The following is a 22,271-nucleotide window of genomic DNA, read 5'->3' on the forward strand; positions in this document are numbered from 1 at the left end:
AAAATTCAGGAATAGCTCAAATGATTGAATCCTCTGGCTCAATATAAAGCATTTTCTTCTAAATGAACATTTAAAAATAAAGGAATTGAGCACTTATAAGAAAAAAGATAAACCTGTAGTTTTGTGAAATATTTGCATCTACATCTTAGAAAAATACCATAAACATAAAGAAAAGTTAATTTCCTTACTCAATGAAAGGCAGAAATCACTGATAATCTTTCTTAAGATGTCTCAATATGATCATAGGAAAAGTAGTCAGCATGGTTTATTTCTTGGGACAACTTCATGCATCATAAAAAAACCTCCAAACTAACAAACTGCTTTATAGTCTAGGAATTAGGCCTATATCGTATAAATTGTGATTGTAAGAAAATGGGATTTAACAACAAAAAAGTGTACAAGTCAATTTATTTAAAAAAATTACATGGCTTGAGAAGGTAAAAAAGTTACAATTCTACAGGGTTGATTTACTGTAGATAGTGAAGGAAAATGGATTAAAGACAACATACTTTGTAGCAGTCATTTGCAATTAGCTGCAGAAGACTAAAGGATTCTCCTGAAGTTTCCATCTTTAGATAGAGTTCCCAGGCTAATCTTGGTTTCTTATTCATAATATCTGAAATCAACAGAAAATTAGAACTAGTAGAGGCATGTTGCTACAGTGTTTAGAACCGGATAAGCATATTAATCAGCGATATTGTTCTTTACACTGGCTGTTCAAATAAGTTGAGAAGTAACATAGCCACACCAATTATGTCAACAGGAAAATTAAAAAAACATTTTTTAAAAAATATGTGCCAATATACAAGTTCTATATGAGAATGAACTCTAGATTATAATGGGTACTTTCAGTATGAGCACACAGCTGACTGAGCATTTGAACAGATCATACATATGAGTTTTTATATGAAAATACAGTCAGTTGCCTTCCTGATTTACACTATCAATTTCTTCTTTCTGGTCTATTATACAATATATAATATCTATGTTGACATTAAACCTACTTCAGAATAAGTATACATATTATGATTAGTGGAAGTTTCAGTTCTCTACTCCTAAATAAAAGGACGTGTAAACAGACACCAATGTTTAATGATAAAATACTTTAATTATGAGAAGCTCAGCACAAAGCAGTTGCATCATATGCATGCAGTTTTCAGTATCCTCTAAGGTCCTGCTTATAGAACTTTTTAAAGTGAATAGAGCAAATGTAATAATATTCCATTTAGTTATTGGAAAACTTAATATGGTGCTGATACGTATCTACATAGGAAGTTTGTTATGAAGTGACCCTGTCTAGAGATTACAGCTACTGATGCTAATTTACAAAAATAGTTCTAAAACCAATTAACATATGCAAGCTAACAACACTGCACTTTTACAACTTCTTACACAAACGCAGCATTTATTCTTATATGCTGATTGGCTAGAAAGAACACCACGTTTTTCTCACAGCTCTAGCTTGCCAGCAACCTCATAATTATGAAATCAAGGTGGTAAAAAGCTGGCAAAACACCGTTACTTCACCATCCCTATTGTATGTGCCAAGTCGCCCAGCATTCCTATTTAAGATGACTCTTTTCCTGCTGATATATCCTGATCTTTGGGCAAGTTAGCAGAGATATGAACGTACAAATCTGCCATTTATTTCAGTATTGATAGGTGATGAAGCCTTCAAACTGCTGTTCACAGATGTTTTTTAATGTATTTATTTGATTTCTATAGCCGCCCATCTCAACAAGTGAATTTATTGTTGTTAAAGCAGTGAGTCTTAAAGATCAGATAATTAAATATTTTAAAATTTAAAATGCAATAATGTTGTTTCAACAGTATTGATTTTCAAAGAGGAGAAAATTTAAAAAAAGTTTACGGCTTCTTGATTTACTAACATTTTTTATATGTCTATAGAGATTCACAGTCATCCAGGTCATGGTTGTCCCAAAGGTGCTTTTTCAAGAGGCAACTGGACTTTGTTTTTCCTTGAAGACGTTTCGCTTCTCATCCAAGAAGCTTCTTCAGTTCTGACTGTTGGAACATCTTCAAAGAAAAACAAAGTCCGGTTGCCTTTTGTAAAAGCACTTTTGGGACAACATTTTCTATAGATTATCTCAAAGAACTGGCCTATTTCCAAGGCAGAAATTCCAAGTCCCTCTCTCAAAACCTTGGGAAATTGTTTCTTAAAAGACATTTGTAAGAAATAAAATTATTCTAGCTTAAAAATAATTAAATTTACATGAACTTAATACTTAATTTCAAATTAAAATTAATTTAAGGGAAGAGATTAGCAGGTCAATACATATTTTACAATAAAGTGGAGTGACTCACAGCAGCGTGCTAGCCAACTGAGGTAAACAAAATCATTCTTTATTTTCTCACTTTGAATCAGGAGGAACACCTGAGAAGAAACAAAGAAAACCAAGCTTCTGTTCACATTAAATATAGCTCTGCAATACAGGCCCTCAATCAAATCAGGGTTTGTCGTACTAAAGATTCAGCAGCTATAAAAGAAAATACAATTTTCCCTTAAGAAAAAAAAGTATTTCATCCAATAATTATTTATTGAATAATTTGCCTTATCAAAAGACCCCCCAGGATCTCTGTAGCAGAGATGTAATACAAAAGCAGAGATGTAAAAAAGGAAGCTTGCAGTCCTGATATAGCCCATCATTATGTATTTTATGGCCCTTTTGAATGGTAACAATTAGCATTTTAAAATGTCTGGGGACAAAACATGTCTAAGTTTGGGAATGATTCTAGATTGTTTTCATAAAACACTAGTTTAATATACAGACATATTTTAAAAAGAAACAATAACCAATCATTTAATTTTTAATCCTTTTTTTCCAAACAATCATTCACACTGAATTTTTTTTTAAATTTTTTAAGCTTCAAAGAGCATAACTTTTTCATTAGAAATAGTGAAGCTTTTCTCAAAATAGCATTTCTCTTGCCATTTTATGCAGAATATTTTGGAGTTTTATTCAGGTATACTTAAGGACAAATAGACCAACTCTTATATTGTATGTTTTCATCCATCCATGCATCCATCTGTCCTTGAAAAAAGTATTCTTCTGCAGTTGTGCAACTCATGCATCGAGTTAAATTTGAAGAGGGAAATAGCAAACAGTGGAATCCTTTTCTTTCAGCAGGAGACAATTTACTTCCATTTCTCAATATGTTACATGGGTAAAATATCAGACTCTGCTATTATACTGCAATAAATATTTACGTTGTCTGTAATTATCAGAGATTTTTAATTACAAATTATACAGTATTACCAATTAATCAATCTTCCACGTTCTCTTTTTGTCTTATATATATTTTTTCTGGCTTCATACACTTTGGAAGTGTGATCCCCAGACAAGATTCAGTATAGCTCCCAGTATTAAAAAAAAACACATTTTGTTGCTGTACAGTGTTGTTACCTTCTGAGTATATATGCCTAGGATTATGCATATATTTTATACTCAAAAGGTTATTGCCTCTTATTCATAACAACCTCCAAATTCTTTAAGAAACATATAGAACGTAAGCAGCCAATATTTTTAAACTTGCCTTTGGTCTTTTCAAGAAGTAGATACATACCTCCTCAGCCTCACTAGTATTGCCAGTAGCAGCTTTGGCTTGTGCGTAGTTAAAGTTAAAAGTGTCATCATTATAGAAATAACTCTGGAAAATAAAGCATGCATAACAAAGAAAACAGTTTAATGGTTTATGACATTTAACAGCTAGTATCAATTTTCAGCTATCATTTGTAATTGACAATACCATAGTATTTGTACATACTATGGCACTACTAGAGCAGATACGATGGATACATTAATAAGTTAGAAATTGAACTACTTTTGTCTTTCTCCCAAGCATGTAAACTCTTGCTATCATGTAACGTCCCCTTTGCTTGTGTCCTTAAAAAATTCCTCAATTCCATATTTTTAGTTCAATGAATGCCAAGTGCCTCCATTTTTATCAAGTTATGATATCTTGAAAATACAGCATCATACTGTTTATGTTTGATTCAAGCCTAGACAACCCCTAAAAATATAGTCCTGATGAATGTGAAATTGTTATTTCATTTAATTCCAAAACAATATAAAAATATGAATGCACAATTCTTAATTAATGCCTTATATAGAGGGAGGAATATTTATTTATTTATATATCATCAGACTCCCAAAGAACTCCTAGCATAATAGTCTATTAAATTACCCATAATTATACTAATGTAAATGTCTCCTAATAATTACATATAATCATTAAAAGGTCTTCTAAATAGCTGAGTTTTCATCACCTTTCTCTATGCTGGGAGGCATGGTTCAATACAGATTTTCACATGGAACCTATTCCAGAAGGTAGGGCTTGCCACAGAAAAAGGATTGACCTGGAGAGTAAGTTTTATTTGAAGCAATCTGTCCATCAGGCCAAGTCAGAAAGGGTTTTATATCTCTTTTTGCACACTTAAATAACACTTCCTCATTCTGTTATACCGAATTTCTAAATTAGAAGTCATAGCAAACCAGTTCAACAAAACTTCTCATCCTGATAATACTGTAACTTATTATATTTCTTTAGATCTTCCATGTATGAACTGATTACCGATATGTCCTCATATATTAAATAGCATAAATGCTAATTAAGAATTTCAGAAATTATAAAATATAATCATTGCTGTGTAGGTGAAAGTAGATCACATTATAATAACACTTTATCCATATTTATGCCAAAGTCTAGGAAGAAAAATACCATTTTCTTTGAGGTGTGGAAAAGTTTGCTCTTTTCTTAGTTGTGTGGGAGGTAGAAAACATTATCTAGACATACTGGTTTGGAATACAGAAAATGGAAATGTGCCAACTGACGTTAAATGTCAATCAGTATGGAATGTTTAAGTACATTAATTATATTATTAAATAATGAATCATCATATGTTCAGTAACATGTCTTCACAAATGCTTCACCTTTGTTTTGATAATCTCTGTATCCACATATTTTGTTAAGTGGTTTTTATATGCTATCAACTTCTAATTTGATTTAGATGTCAAATTTTTCATTCCTTTCACAAATATTCAAAATATTCTATATGGAAAATAGAAACTATCAACTAAATATAGCTCAGGTGAGTCCTGAAAAAAGATACATATGATTATCTAAGCACACTGCCACATATAAAAGATCTTCAGTAATAGAGAAGATCAGTTTCCCATTATAGTGTATAGTGCAGTGATGGCGAACCTTTTAGAGACTGAGTGCCCAAACTGCAACCCAAAACCCACTTATGCATCGTGTGGCCCATTGGGTGGGCGTGGCTGCAGTGGTAACTGGATGGGACTAAAAAGTTCAATCAATCAATTCCAACTTTGCAAGATCTTTTTTTTTCCCCGCAAGAAGTTGAAATTGACTGATTGAACCTTCTTTTTTTTTTTTGCACACGGCGGCAGAGGCCTAAAGCAAAAAGATTTTATAAAACCCAGCTGAAGGCCTAGGACTGGGGCGACGGTGCGCGTGCCCACAGAGAAGGCTCTGAGTGCCGCCTCTGGCACCCGTACCATAGGTTTGCCACCACTGGTATAGTGAGTCTATGGCTTATTTACAATAAACTCTTCATTGTTAATTGTATCAATATTCTATTAATTGAGTTACAAAGTGGTCTAGTAGTAGTCTCTGAAGCAGGAGACAGCTCCTAAAGTACCTTAGAACATCCCACAGAATTATAATTTTAATGCAACAGATAGAAAAAAATATAAATGCTTGGAAAGTAATCATAATTATTTTCAATTAATCTAAGTTTAGTTTTTATCTTGTCTTGCAATTTCCTGGAGTAGTTATTAACATTCCACTCAAAGCACAATCCTACCTTTCAGTCCTAATCTCAAAATTGTCAATTTTTCTTCTTCATCATCTCATTCATTTATTCATTTATGTCTCTTGAAAATGACCATATAAAGATATGTCTTTTTCTCTTAAGATTCTTAATTTCTATTTCTAAAGTAATTAAAAGCATTAAATACTGAACAGCTAAATTTTCAAATTGATAGATAGTCCTCAAGTTACAAATGGAATGGAGCCTGCCCATTCCATTCGTAACTTGAGAATTTGTGGGAGTGAATCTCATACCTTGAATGAGATCACTCCCTGCTTTTGCTCACACATTCGCTAATCGAATTCGTGGGTGAATGTGCAGTTTGTTAAGCACACGTATCTCAAGGTGGGGAAGGCCATGGGGGGGCCTAGTGATGGAACAGGCCCCAAGACCTCCCCGACCCACTAAGATACCTCATGCTTCCCCCTCCCTCGCTGCTGCGCCGGACTCCCTTACCTTGCAAAAATCCTCTCTGGCGCTGTTTCTCCTCTCTGCTGCTTTGAGGGAGAGGAAAGTCGATGGAAACTCCTGGGTGCCATAATATCGTGCACGTTCAGGCACCCATCCTCTTTTGCAGAGAATGGGTGCCTGAAATCTCGTGACAGAAACTTTGATTTTCAGGGCGAAAAGTGTTTGGGATGCCTGTCTCCTGCTCCCCCCCAACTCCTTTCCACCACCGCTGGAACACTTTTTAGCCAGATGGAAACCTTGGAGAGGCTGGAAGCTCCATCTGGCTGCAAATGGGGTGCTTTCAAATGCTCCATTTCAAAACGCTCCATTTCCAGCCAGACTTCAAACGAGTGCTAAGTGAACACTTGTAACTCAGGGATAACCTGTACATGTAGTAATACAGTACAAAATCATTAAAAGCTAATTACAATGAAACATCTAATTTTGCAGACCATGGTTATAATACTGTATATGCTTTAAAATTTATTTACATAAAAAGAAAGCAAATATGCTATTTCCAAAATAAAATGCTGTAGATTATAATTGGTGCTTTCTGTATAAACATGTTGATAAAAGAGAATGGGATGCTGAACTAACTTTTGTTTTGTATGACTGAGTATCCAATAAGTTAATTTCCTGTATTACTTAGGAAATGATCATGCTTAGTTGCTTCCTTAATTTCTGAATTAACTGACTGTCGGAACCCCTCAAATACTCATTTATTCATTTCCCTTTCTTTCCTGCTTTTGCTTATGTATTCATTTTCGGGGCCTGCCATTCTGCTGGGGGGGGGGTTGTGATTTGCCTTGCTCTGCTCTGTACAAGATGCCCTCCCTCTGGGTGAGAGGAATGTGACATGAAAACATCTGCTTTATCTCCAGACCATGGAGCCTGGCACTATTGGGAAACGGAACCGAGAGAGACTTTGAGAAGGGCACCAAATCTCCAGCTTCTCATAACACTGTGGCACCTGTGGATTGGCTGGATTTCAACTGGACGGTTGGACATTGGGGAGAGGAGTTCTGAATTGCCTTTTTGATGTAATCCTTTGTGCACCAAATCTTTAGACCTTGCTTTGCTTTCTAGCCATCACTAACTCTCAATAAAAGTTCCTTTTGAAATGATGCCTGTTTCAAAAGTTCTGCTTTCTTGGGAGATCTAGTTGAGGCAGATCCTTACACTGACCCTGTACAAGTCATGAAGGAAAAATTGAGTAAGAAAAGTTAGCCCTACAGTAGTAAAAGAAAATGATTGCTACAGGATAAGAGAGCTAGGGGATATTGCAACAACTTTTCAGTCATTTGAAAAAGCTAAATTCTTATTTTCTAATTATCTACTGTCAAAACAAAGGGGCTATATTCACTGTATAACTAGAGCCTTGAAATCTACAATGCATTATTACCTGATTGCTAGAAGTAATGATGCACCAAATATTGTAAATTAAAGGCAATGTCCAGTTTTTAATTGGAAAATTGGAAAATCAATTACAGCAGAGATGGTATTACATACTATATCTGAGAGTCAGCCCCAGTTGCTTCCTCAGATTTTGCTCCAGTGCCAGACAATCCCATAATAAAGATTTGGCAAGTAAAGAGACTGAATATGTTTTCATTTGGCTTGGCATTTCATGAAAAAATAGGGCTATGCAAAGCATTTAAAAGAGATTTATTTACAATTTTTGTAAATTATCCACAAGACTCTAGGTAGTTTATAGCAAAGAAAAATATAAAGAAGTAAGAGTTGCTAGGGCTAATATATGAAAGCCAATGCAATGCAGGTGCTGAACTAAGAGCAAGCTAACACAGATTTCTATTCCATTGTCAATTGCAACAATTCATTTTGGGCCAATCATTCCCTCAGCTCAACCTACCTCATGAAAATGCTGTTACGGAGAAAAAGAGGAGGGAACACTGTATTTGCTAACTTAATATCCTGACTGAAAGGTGAGATATAAATACAATAAATAAAGATAAGGCTCTGACTGACTTAAAAATAGGTCAAGTTGCTTTTTACATATTGACTGAGATTTTGCCATTTTAGATAGATTTATTTTGTCTACTATCTACGGTAAAGAGACAATAGAAAGAGGCAGTTATAGAAACTTCCATGAAGTCCAAATTGTATCAACCACATAGACCAACATAGATTCTAGCAAAACCAAAACCAAATAATTAATCATTGGCACCACAGCAACATTTTCACTGAAAATATCACAGATTAAAGCCAGATGCCCTCTCACTGGATTTTCTATGACACTTGATAAAATAGCCACCTTTTGAGATACTAATAAACAGACATATATGAATGTATACAAGATAATTGTAACTTTTACTAACCTTCACTGAATTGAGATATATTAGGACATCATCAAACTGCCTGAGCAGAAAGAAGCAAGAAGCCATACATTGTCTTCCAGGGATAGTATCTGAAGAACAACAGTGCAAATGAGTTGAGGGTAGCAAAAATGTTGGGGAATACACCTACCTTCATTTCTTTTCAAAGCTACTGCCAGGATGTCAGAATGCAACACTATGTATTATTTACTTTGGTGATACAAAAGGTACAAAAAAGTGTATTGTCTCCAAGATGCAAAGATTCAGGATGTGATGGAGAGGCTGAACTTGATTAATCAAATCTATTGACCATTATTCCCTTCTGCTGTTTCATGTTAGAATGAGTGAAGGTGCCAAAAAATGTCTGGAAAGATACCAAGCAACTATTATGCAAAGTGATTGCTAGAAGCCAGCATGGTTTGGTAAAAACATGTCATTCAACAAATCTTATTGCTTTTTTGACAAAGTGACTAATAAACCATGGGAATGCTATGGATATATTTCTTCCTTCTTCATAAAATTCACCAATGGATGCATAGTTCCACTATTAGTTGGATTTGCAGCTGATCAACTATGCTCAATGTGTGGCCGTTAATGGTACTATGTTTACATGGAGAGAGATATGCAGTGGAATAACTCAAGTGCTTTCAACTTTTCAAATATGGCTTGTTGAGGGGATAGAAAGAATGTGCATTAAGTTTGCAGATGACACAAAACTGGGGAGTGGGGATGGAAAAGGACAAATTGCTAACACCTCAAAAGCGACTCAAGATTCAAAAGAGTCTTGATAAATTTGGACATCAGGTCCTATCCAATAAAATGTTTTCCAATGGCAAAAAATGTAGGGTTCTGTACTTAAGTAGCAAACACCAGATTCACAAATAAGCTAGGCAGTATTTGGCTTGGCAATAATACTTGGAATAAACTAAGCACCCCAGTAGACCATAGATTAAGCACGAGTCAGTCTGCTACAGGTACCAAATATAATATTAGGCTGCATCAAGAAAAATATAGTGTCAAAACCACAAGAAGTGATAGTTCCATTTTGCACTACACTGATTAGAGGACAACAGGAGTCCTCAAATAAGTATGCTACAGAACTAAAAAGAACGACTAGAAAAGCAACAGTGATAATGAGGAGCTTGGAGGCTAAAATCTATGAAAATGGTTACATGAACCAGATATGTTTAACTTAAGACAAGGTTAAGCGAAGACAGAACAGAGGTCTTCAAATAATTGGAGAGCTATCACACAGAAGAAGGTATCAATTTATTCTCCATAGCTTCCAACAGTAGAATAAGAACCAACTGATGGAACCTGCAGAAGGCATAGAGAATGACTTTAAAGGCCAGTGGGAAGATCCATTACAAGGAAACAATCAGACAAGCACCTGTTGAACCCATTCCAAGAAACAAGAAGATGCCTCAGACAGGCTCCTCTTTATTCCACACAAAGATCAAGTGCGGAAGGAGGGAGGCATATTCAGACTTGCAAGATTCTGTCCCTATAGCTCAGGGGTCCCCAACCCCTGGCACTGGGTCCATTAGGCTGTGGCCCGGTCCCCAACTCCTGGCACTGGGCCACAGCCTACCAGGAACAGAGCCATGCAAGCAAGTGAAATCCCATCCACGCATGTGTGGGATGCAGGCAGTGTGTGAAACTATATCCCCCCCAGGGTCCACAGAAAAACCACTCTCTATTGAACCAGTCCCTTGAGCCCAAAACATTGGGGGTCACTGCTATAGCTATAGCTATTCTAATAAAAATACAAATAGCTTTAAGACCCATATGACATTTCTTTCTTAATCTGATATGCCTTAGAGGGCTGACAGAAGAGATCCAATTGGAATTTCTTGATAGTAACAGCTATTAGGCAGTAGAATAGACTGCCTCATGGAATTATGGCTACTCCCTCAATGAAGGTTTTCAAGTAAAGATCGTAGAGTCATTTGTCTGGGATGATCAGAGACGTCATGAGCTTTCCAAGTCCTTCCCAGCCCTATGATTCTATAATTATTTATGACATGAATATTTATAATCTGAATTCATAACTTAAATTGTACATATACACCTAATTCTAGCCAAAATAGCATATTTATGTTGCATTTGTATGTTAAACATTTCTATTTAATATTAGTTACTGGCAAATACTAATACCATGTTTCCCCGACAATAAGACTGGGTCTTTTTTTTTTTTGCCTCCAAAAGAGACAGGAAGTTTTATTTTCGGGGGATGTCTTTTATACTCACCTCTGGCACCGATAGCCCTGCCCAGCTGGTCCATTTCTTCTGGATGAAGGGACAGCTTCATTCTGCAGCTGCATTCCGGCCTGCATTTTGCAGTCAGGCCTTTCTGGAAGGCCACTGCAGCCGAGTACAGGTTCTCTGTACTCTGCAGCCGAGTACAGCTTCTCAGCTGCAGAGGTCTTACAGAACGGAGCTATGGATTGAATCCATAGCTTGGTTCTTGGCTGCAGGGACCTTCCGGAAAGGCCTGTGACTGAGAAATGCAGGCCTAGCTGCAGAAGAAGTGGGCCAGTGAGGAGAGGCCTGACTGCAAGGTAAGTGGGTGTGGGGCATGGGGGGCAGCTCCACCATCCCACCACCACCCTAGCATGATTTTTAGGTGTGTGCCTCGCCTCAAAACTAGGGCTTATTTTGGGGGTAGGACTTACTTTCTGGGAACATTTTATTGAATCACATAGTAAATTTAACATAATGTTTGAAGAAAAGAGAACACAGTACATTTAAAACATACCACATTCACTAGCAGATCCTCCCACCAGCTGGAAAAATTGCTGAGCAATTTTCAAATGGTCTCTCTGAAAAAGAACAGTATAGAAATAGGGCTTTTATTATGCTGATGAATATTTTTCCCTTTCTATTTCCTGAATGCCTAGTTTTATTCTTCATCATGCTCATTTTATTTTCCATTTTCCTCTCCCAAAATGTTTTGATGTTAATGATCATATCATTGTTTTTTTAAATTTCTGTGTAAAACCTTTTTTTGTAAATAGATGAGCCTTTCCCAAGCATGGTTATATTTCCTTTTTGTTTCTCAATAGCTCTAGTTTGCCTAAAACAGTTATAATTCAACACCTGAATTCATTATTAATGTAAAAGGCAATTCTACTTTTTGCCATATAAAACTAAAAGAAATTTATGTAAGCAAGGATCGTTAAAATCTCAACCAGCTTTTGTGTTCGATTTGGTCATTTATAGATTCTTCATAAATTCCTATTATCAGAAATTGTTATACTCACTGAACCCATTTCCTGCCCAAGTACTGCATTCACTACTCCTTTCAGAATATATTCCTAAAAATATTAAAAAATAATTAAATTATGCAATTTGTTTCCTGAAGCTTAAAACAATTTGCAATTCTTTTATTCAAATTATAGTGCAAATACACAGATATTTGAATCAGATATCTTTACGGATTCTAACTGTATCTGGTAAGCCAAATTAAATTAATGGCACTCAAACCATAAAAGGGCTGATCAGTCATCCATTTCATTCTTCTGATAAAATTTTAGGTGTATTCCATTATTCAAGCATGTATTTTAAGTGGAGCCATCCAGGTTCCAGAAATTCATCTTGCCATCTTCCAGGTTCTTAAAGTATACATCAGCTAAAGAAACTATTTTTAAATAATAACAGTAACAATAATGAATTTGAAATAAGTGAAATAATCAGAAAATACATATAGATAAACATCTATAAAAGTCACTTAAATGGAAAATCAAACATGTCAGTTGTTTTACTATAGTTTTTTATCCTAAAATTTCAAAACTTGAACCAAGTATATTGTGCAGCTTATAGTATTGTTTTCACCACTGTTAAGTATGAAAAATTCAAACGTTTTCATCAAGAATTAGCTGTACTTAGTTGCATTAAAATAAATTATGTCTGACACAAATGACAGTTTTTTTCATACTGATTTTAACAGAACTTAAATACTCTGATCCACTTATCTTAATTACTTAATTACTCTGATCCACATATATTTTTTAAAAAATAGAAAGCAACAAACAAAAAATAGAGGGTACAAAAATTTAATTCTATCTTATATTATTATCAAAGATAATTTCTTCTAGTATGTAACAATGAATAAACTTTTTTTAACCTGTGGGGTTGTAGGTTCCAAATCTTTAATCAAGTTGTAAGCCTCCTGTACATCATCTGAAAAAATATGATACAGTATATAATGCTACAGTATATATACTACACCCCTCCCATACTTTTATACTTCTATTGCCAAAAAAAAGTTGATAAATATCCGTGTAATGTTCTTTAAAGTTACAATACTGTATGTGTACAGTTTAAAGGCTTTTCAGCCTTATTTTATTCATATATTCAGGGCTTTTTTTCTCATAGAACGCCCAGAACGGAGTTCCAGCACCTTTTTTGGATGGAACCTTGTATGGTAGGCAAGGTGGGTTGTATGATGTGTGTGAGTTCCGGCACCTTTTTTTTAAAGAAAAAAAGCACTGCATATATTCACATATTATACATAGAGAAAAGAGAAGGAAAATGCATCAAAACAGAATGTCAACTTATTTTTTTCAGGATCAAAAAAGGATGAATTTAATTACTAAAACAAGACATTTTATTAGAGTAACAAACCAAAACATTCTGGGGGGATTTTGTTTTAATAGCACAGAAACAAATAAAAAAACACCAGGGTCAAAGTGACAATTGCAGAATAATAATACCTAAGATCAGCCCAAGATCAAAATATTTTTTGTTCCTACATAGATCAGCTGAAGTTAGAAGAGAGTGTATAGATTGACTTAAGCAAAAATTCACTTGTTCCTTTAAAAGGGACATTAAATAATAGGACTATGCAGCACTTTGGAATTGAAAGCAAAAATGTGATTGAAGTACAGGTGGCAAACATAAACATTTGTCTGCAATATTTAAAAAAAAACCATATATTTATCCAGGGACATCCTACTTTACATAATTTGTTAGCTCATGAAGGACCACAAATAAAAAATAGTAAGCAACTGTATCCCCCATAATAATCCCCAAAACAAAATACATATATTTTCTATTTGGTAGAACAAAATCACTAAAAAATGTGAACAGTAAAATGAGATAGATTTTTTTTCACCTTGCCGAAGATAGTAAATGACTAGATTCAGTCTAGCTTCAGGAATTACATCAACCAGTGGAGGGAGTACTTGGAGAGATCCTTCACCTCCTCGGAATACCACCTGAAAGTACTCACTTTATTAGTATTGTGGCAAACAAGTTACAATTTAATCTCATACATGTTTTAAACATATTTATTGTACTAGGCAGTTTATCATGAACTATGAAAATATGTCATTTATTACTCCATTGCTTTTGTAGTTGACAGATTAAACATTTACCCTAGAAATCATAGTGACATCTTTATTATTTAATACTATCTATATATACAACACTTTCATACACAGCCATTATGTATACATTCCAAAACTTGGATACTGTTGATAAAGAGAAAAAAAAGGTCAAGCACAAGACCTTGCAGAAAACATGAATTTTAAGGTGGGAGGTAAGAGGTGATATCAAATATATAGTCTATGGGAGAAGAGTGTTTCAAACAGCAACAAGGATAAGAAAGCAGAACCAAGAATATTATCCGACATCTGAAGATGACAGATTTAGATAAGTTAAAGTCATTAATAGAGTAATAAGCTATAAAACATCTGGTAGCTGCAGGATAAGATGACAACAGTGTATATGGAAGGGAATGAGAAGCCAGTAAAAAAGGAAGGAAGAATTGTGCATGGAATAAACAAAAATATCTTTAAATTATTTTGGTTTGTGAAAAAAAGTTATTTTCCAGAGAAAATTAAATCATAAGCCAGAATCTTAAGAGAAAATATCAAGTTTACAAAATTAATAAATGACACATCTGGAAAATCACATCAAAATGAAGCTGGTGGGAATCAGTCACATAAGGTTTTTGAAAAGTTAATAAATATTTGAACATAATAGGAAAAGAACTTAAAGTCAAGAATAGGGTAATGATAGTGCATGAATATGATAACCAATGTAAGCAAAATCAAAATTGAAGGCCCATGAAGAAATACATAATATTAAGCATTGGCATAAATATATATTTAATACATGTATTATTTTCTCTTCATAAATCCCACTTGTCTTCCTCAAATTTCTTTTTCAGGAACTCTTCTGTGAATATAAATGCAACTTTCATAGCTTATTCCCAACCAATAAATTATTCTTCTGGACAAGTTGACAAAACAGTACTTTCATCATGTGCATGATCTGAATAAGTCACATTATATGAGCTACTTCATTGCTACTTACCAAGTTATGCTTAATGAGCTCTTTAGCAAATTCAAATGATGTTGAGGCACTGTCCATCAAACTTTTAAGCTCTGCCTTGTGGTTTTAAAGAAATTTTTTTTAAAAATAGGTCATATTATTAACAGTGGTAACCAAAGAAATAAACATTTTGCTTAAATGAACTTATTATCCAAAATAAGATAGGATTAAAATATGTGTTCTATATAGTATCAGGAACAATAGAAATAGCTATACACAAACTGCAAAGAATTTGCATTTCTCAAGAATAGATACTGAAATGTTATAACAAAATTTAATCTTGGATTGAGGAATGATTTGAGAGATAAAACTATAGTAACAAAATACCTCAGCAGCTTTCCCATTGTAGAGTCGGAAATGATTACAAGCCTTTAAGTTAAGAGCAATGGTACTATCAGGAACCTGTTGAAGGTAAACAGCTAGCACCTCTTGAGAGACATCATAGTAATCCAGCTTGTAGTAACACAAGGCCACATATACATTGAGGGCCAGATATTCCCTGCCAAATCAGAGTTCATCAATATATTAATATAACTACTGCTTTATGAAATTCAACTAAGTTTCAGTGATATAAAACTTAGAAAAGCCCAGTATAAAAATAATACCCCAAATATCCACCTCCCTTCACTACAACTTCAATGAGCATCAGAATGGCACAAGATATTAATACATTCATCTTGCTACAAACTGTGGTAAAGTAAATGTCTATGGTATAGATATGAAACTCTCAGCTAATGGAATACTAAAACTATTGCCTAGAATCGTGGGCACATAATTTTACATTTGTTTAAAAAAGTAACAAAAATATCAGAAAAAAAAATCATGGACACTGCAGCATAAATTTATATTACATTGTTTCTAAGTGATCAAGAAAAACAATTTGGAATCATAGTGGATAACTCACTGAAGATTGACATAATATGCAACAGCTGTGAAAAAGCTGTTTTCCATGGAGAATTTATGAGAAAGGGGACCTAGTGAAAATAAATCTGTCAATAATTATTTATTTTATAAATAAATGGCTCTCTTGAGTCTCAAGATAGTGAACACAGCAGTCTCTCCTGCACTGTTTTCCTCACACAAACAACCACATAAGATAGATTGGCCAATTTAAGCTGAGAATGACTGACCCAAAGTCAACCAGTGAGTCTCCATGGTTGAGAATGGATTTGAATTTGGGTTTCTACTGTTCTAGCCCAACATCTCTGAAGTAAGTACTGTGTACATTTTTGGTCACTACATTTGAAAAAAAAAGATGCAATGGGGGTGGAAAAAGTGCAGAAGAAAGCAATCAAAATGACCAAAGGGCTCAAATATCTTTGAGACTCTTAGCTTGAAGAAAAAGTAACTGAGTGAAGATTCAATCAATGCATATAAAAATGCAGAGCGTAGAGAGAGTAGACTGGAAGAAGTTTCTCTTTCAAAACTGGGATCAGGAGACTTCAAAGAAATTGACTGGAAGTCTTGGAATAAATACAATGCATAATTGGTTTGTGGAATTCATTAACACAAGACATAGGCATGGCTATTAGTTTGGACTGCTTTAAAAAGGATAATTTATGAAGAATATATTTATAAAAAGCTGTTAGGCATGGAGACTCAATATTCACTGTTTCAATGAGGTGGCTGCATGCTTCCAAATACAAATAGAACAATAGCAAGAGAAGTGTTTGCTTTCATTTCTTATTTGCAAGTATCCTAGAAGGATTTAGTTGGTTACTATGATAAGCAAATTGCTGGCTTAAAATAGATCTTGATTTGATCCAGCTACTTTTCTATTTTCTAGTTTTAACAAGATTCAGGAGCTAAATGGAATAAGGTGCATCTGGATCTAATTGTAGCTCCTAAATGATTTGCAGCAGATTGCCAAAGATTTCTGACTCCTATTTGCTTAACAGTAAGGACTTCAAAATGATTCTCTCCCACGACAAATTAAACTACTGACATGAAGAAAGACTGGGGTAATTCGGATTAGATATTTAGGTGGAAAGTTTGCTCCATTTGTTCTGGCCCTTGATGAAATTCTAAAGTTGGATTTTAATTCTTGTCTTTTTCTTTTTTAACCGGAATCTAATTTAAACAGGAAAAAAAACCCACTATATCCTGCCAGATTTATCCAATTATTTAAAAAATATTTTTAAATGATTTAAAATTTGCACAAGGTACAAATCTCAAAAAATAATTATTCACTAAAAAAAATAGCCCCAATCCTAACCACATATATTTAGTATGAATCTATAATTGTACCTTCATTAGCATTTTTCCTTAAGTGTCCACATTCTCTGCATGTTTTGCTAAACTCAGAACTCACTACTGGATCAAAAATTTAAAGAAGATTTTACAGTAACATTTTTAACAAGGATCTCAGAAGGCAATATTTAAACTCAGCAAAAAATAGCTAAAATACTGCAAGATTGAAAAGCCCTTTCCCTATGAAATTATTTTTTTCAGCCCTTCTCCTCCTAATTATCTATTAAACAGATAGAGAGAAGTTGACCCAACCTGTTATCAAGCAATATGCGTTTGTAGATATCAATAGCTTCTTGATAATGAGATCGCATGTAGTGTATAGATGCTAAACTAAGCTGGTCTTCTGTTATATCCTGCAAATTCTGATGGAAGCTCATCAGTTTCTTCTCATCACCAAACTAAGAAGGAAATATGATTTAAAGAGAGACAAGTGGATGCCTTACACATATTCTAATACTTTGTTTCCTGAGAACAATATTTTAACCATATTTCTCCTCCACCACATTTCATTAGAAACTAATTATTTTTCCAGACTCCAGGCCATCTACAAAAGGGTCACCTTTTCTTAATTATCTTAATTCTTGTCACCATGAAACTTTCAGGCTTTCGCCTTCTATGTCTACTTAGTACTTCAGCTCTTAAATCATCATTCTACCTGACCAAAAGTGAATAAATTTTAGCAGAATCCCCATGGTACAGAGAGATAGTAAATAGAGTTGGTGTCAATTAGATTTAGTTAGGTTTTTTTCCCTTTCTTATATCATCTCCAACATCTTTTGCTTCCTTTTCTTCAGTAACTTGCATTACACTGCTTGCTCTGAAAACAAATAGCATGATGGGTATTTATAAGATTTTAAATAACATTTGGGCACATGATGGGAACTGGATTTCAAAATACTTCAACTACTTCCAAATCTGATCCAATGTTTTGAAATACATACCTTGTGTGCTAGATGGAACAACAGACGGTTCTGAAGTCTACTCTTGGGAGCTGAAAACAAAATTAATATCTAGGTTTTCAAACTTATTAATTCACATGTCTCATTTTCACAGTGCAACCAATGCCCCCACTCACTTCCAGTAAGTGCATCTGAATTTATTGCCAGTAAATATATATAAAAACGCAACCTTAATTACCAGACTCACCTTTCAAAGCAGCCTGTTCAGCTTCTGTATACATTCCCAAGAAAAAGTAAGTGCATGCTAGATTCACCCACACATCAGGGTTGCAGGTAGATCCCTTGGTTAAATCTTCATATTCCTTAAATAAATAACAGTTTTTGATACAGCCTTATTTAATCACCACAGACAAATTTATGCTTTATTTCTTCTTGTAACCCAGCCAGAGCACATAAGAACTGTAAATTAAAAAATATAAACAGAAGTGACTACTATGTCCAATGCAGATATATTTCAGCTATCATCAACATTTTGAAAAAGCTGCATCCTTTTCATTGCAGCTGTTTTTAGGACTTTCCCAAATCACTTCTACAAGTATGTATGTGCATGTACAGCAGTTCTGCTCTATTAGAAGTATCAGTGGAAATGTTTTATGTGCATGCATGAAAATAGTTGTATGGTGTTTCCTGGAAGATACTACTACTTCTGCAGTTCAAGAAGAAAAACTTTACTCATATCAATCTGCTTTGCAAAACATCCGTGTAAGTACTTTGCACAACCCTACATTGTACCACTATACTTTTCTTCTACAATATTTAAACATATCTTCAACTAGATGCAAGCCTTTGAAATACTGATCCTTTATCTTACTTATTCTGGTCCGTGAGATACATTACAATCTTAAATTTCATTCTTCACACATAGTAAATTTGAAGAACAATGTTACATAGTGACACAGTCATAATGACACAATCATGTGTAAATTAATTCCATTTTCTCTTAAAATGGTTCTCTCAAAGTATTTTCCTCATGTAAAGAAAGAATTTTGAAAAATAGCAGGTCATAAATTAATGCATTGTATTTCATAAATTAATGCATTGTATTTCAGTCAAAATAAAAAAACGATATATAATGTATTCACTAGGCTTCTGGACACAAAATAATACAGCCAGTATTTTTTGCTTTTATATCACTTTGGGGCATATTTAATTCATCCTCATTCTTACAAATGTAAGAGAACATCCTTCTTTTCAAGACAAAGAAGCACTACCTCACCTCCAGTGCTTTCTTGTAGTCACCCAGATGGAAAGCACAATATCCAATCCAGAGGTCTGCATCTTCCTCCTGTTCTCCAACCTGACACTTAAACTTGGGAAGAAGGCAGAATAAAAATTAAAGTGATATCCATCTGTGACCAAGTTTATATAATTTTTAATTATTTTAAAATGACAAGTTTATTGTCTGTAGCCATACGGTATACACAAATCTACCCTTTTAAGCAGTGATGGGGTTTAATTTTAACCCTCTCAAAAGTCACAGTATATATAATGTTCATATATAAAAGAGGAGCTCACATTTAAATTAATTAGATATTTACAAATATTTAGATAGCCAGTTTTTATGACTGGCAGGCAGAAATGTATTAAGGTGGTCATGAATATGATGTGCCATCAAGTGATTATTGACTTAGCAACATCACAAATTTCTCTATGATGATATTAATGTCATAGGATCTCCATATGATCAATCTATTTGTCACTGTCAGTTAGGCAGTACTCATAACCACAATATGAGTGAAGTGCAAAGTGTGGTTACAATACATTCATGCCAACTTTGCTTTTCTCATTGCAAATGCAGGTTTTTAAAAAGGCAATAACATTGTACTGTGATTATCCTTAAGTGTCTGCATGTAATTACCATAGTGTAATGTTGACACACACAGTTCATGATGCAAACTTGAGTCTTTTGTACTTGCATTTTAATATATCAATCTTAGATTTATACTCTGTTGAAGAAAACAAACTAGGAATTTACAAATTAATAAATTAAATAAACTTAATCTTAATTTGTTGATGCAGTAATCATATTCTCACATTTAGAAGCCACACTAAACCATCCATATATGCACAAACATAGTACCCAGTCATATTGCAGTTTAATAATATTGCTTCCTCTGCATTGTTCTCAACAAGGAATAAACTTTTAGAACAACTACTACATTAGCTTATTACCATGTTCACACATGATAAACTAGGAATTTTGGCTTATTACAAAGTGAGCAAGCAGTTTATCCTACCTTCTCCAGAAAATTAGGTTGATTACTATAAAATCTTAATTCCTAAACTGGTAAAGTCATTATAATCTATCTTGTTCATAATCTTGTGATTTAGATACAATACAGTAGTTTTCTTATTACTGCTGATACATCATCATCAGTCTGCTCATCAGCTATGATGACTACATTTAATCTATAGCAAGGAGGATAAATTGTAATACGTGGATTATCTGGGGCCACTGCATACAGTGGTTAGACTCTAGATTTATTTCTCTTTTGCAGAGGTGGTGTTTGCCACCCTGGAAAATCAGAGAAGCAAAAAACGGGGATGTTCTCAGTCTGAAATGACTGGTGTAACAAGAACATGGATGGACAGCCTTCCTTTTTTTTGTAAAGCACTGATCTGTTCCGAAAGCAGCTTACTGAACAGAGCAGAAGTCTTAACCAATATGCAGAAGTTTTCCAATATGCTAGCAAATAATCCAGAAGCGGCCGCAGCAATTCCACTTGCAGAACTCTCGTCCCGCCATATTCCCCAGATGTATCCCTAGTACCTCTAAAAGGGCAATGCCCCCAGTGAAATCTCGCTGAGTTAATAATTCTTCCAGCTGCGGCAGCCGTTTGCCTTTCTTTCTGCGTTTATCCGCTGATTGAGGCGCGCCTCCAACAGCGGGTTTCAGCCGTGAGAGCATCTGCAAAAGCGATAGAAGTAAGAACAGGTAAAGGGAACAGGACTCCGCTAATCTTTTTCGCCCTCTCATCTCTTTAGAAAAGCTCCTTAATCTAGCCTTATCCGATTCTTCTTGTCCCTCACCATCTTGCCCACAGGCCTGCTTCATAAAAGCAACGGTCGTCTGTTGCTGCTCTGCCTCACCAAAGTCTCTGTTACCCTGGCAACTGCGCGAACGGAGGTAGTTAGGGTAAGGCAATCTGGCCTGGGAGACATCAACAAAAGACCGGGCGGCAACTGCGAGTCATACTTACAGTTCCGGCGGCGCTCCGACAAAATAGTTTTGGGAAGAATCTCAGAAATCCAAGAGCTTAAGTGACGTGAAGAGCCGTGTATCCAATCGTGGTTTAGGAGGGCGAAGAAAAAAAAGAGTCCCAGTTCGACGGAAAAGCTCCGTTTTTACGAAGTGTTGAGTAGCTGTATCTTGTCCAGTGACACATTCCTGCAAGAAAAATCACTGCGGTAGGCATCTCTGTAGAGTTGCTTACTCAGTTGCTGCTACAACTGACTCTGATGGGTCAGATAATGGATCAGATATCACCACCCAACAAAGACTGTTTCTACTTACTACAATATGCTATAACCACATATTTATTTGGAGACGTATACAGTTATATACTTCATATTTATATTTTTATATTACAACAAAATAATACTTATTCCCAAACCATACACAATAAGCATCTGAGAAGGACAAGAAGGCAAATGACATGATGTATTGTGACCTGACACAAAGCCTGTGATTTAACATATTTTCAAATGAGTAGGACTAAAAAAATAATCACTGTTTCTGTTGGTATCATTAGTAGATTTTTATCTTTCCTTAAATGACATGTCACCAGGCTTGTGCAATTTCTTCATCATTATTATTTCTTTCAGATACTTATGGTCCAAAGGTTTTTAATAGCACCACTACTGCATACATAGAATAACATTTTACAGAATTCATGAATGGTTTATGGAAGTTTAATGACATAAAATCATGGACGTTTATGACAAAAATCATACTACAATTTTATACATGACTACTTGGAAATAAGTATTGTTTTCAATTAAGCATATTGCCTAGATCAGTCTGAATTAAATTATAAACTTTAATGAGCTACCATACAGTGATAGTGATTATTTATATATGTGTGC

General features: G+C 34.6%; 1 protein-coding gene across 1 annotated transcript; it reads right to left on the bottom strand.

Annotated features, from left to right (window-relative positions):
- Nucleotides 1-509: 509 nt before the first annotated feature.
- On the bottom strand, nucleotides 510-21,287 carry LOC107302975 (intraflagellar transport protein 56; the record flags this gene model as incomplete). The annotated part of the gene is given in 16 exon segments (XM_015832148.1): nucleotides 510-616; nucleotides 2,326-2,395; nucleotides 3,586-3,669; nucleotides 8,641-8,729; nucleotides 11,396-11,459; nucleotides 11,901-11,954; nucleotides 12,764-12,819; nucleotides 13,754-13,856; nucleotides 14,959-15,033; nucleotides 15,304-15,475; nucleotides 17,479-17,624; nucleotides 18,168-18,217; nucleotides 18,373-18,487; nucleotides 19,402-19,494; nucleotides 20,956-21,093; nucleotides 21,216-21,287. Coding segments are annotated over 16 exon segments (1,419 nt in total), but the record flags the coding sequence as incomplete, so codon positions are not given.
- Nucleotides 21,288-22,271: the final 984 nt, after the last annotated feature.

The sequence above is a fragment of the Protobothrops mucrosquamatus genome, unplaced genomic scaffold, assembly GCF_001527695.2.
Source record: "Protobothrops mucrosquamatus isolate PMUCROS unplaced genomic scaffold, P.Mucros_1.0 scaffold_309, whole genome shotgun sequence".
Lineage (NCBI taxonomy): Eukaryota > Metazoa > Chordata > Lepidosauria > Squamata > Viperidae > Protobothrops > Protobothrops mucrosquamatus.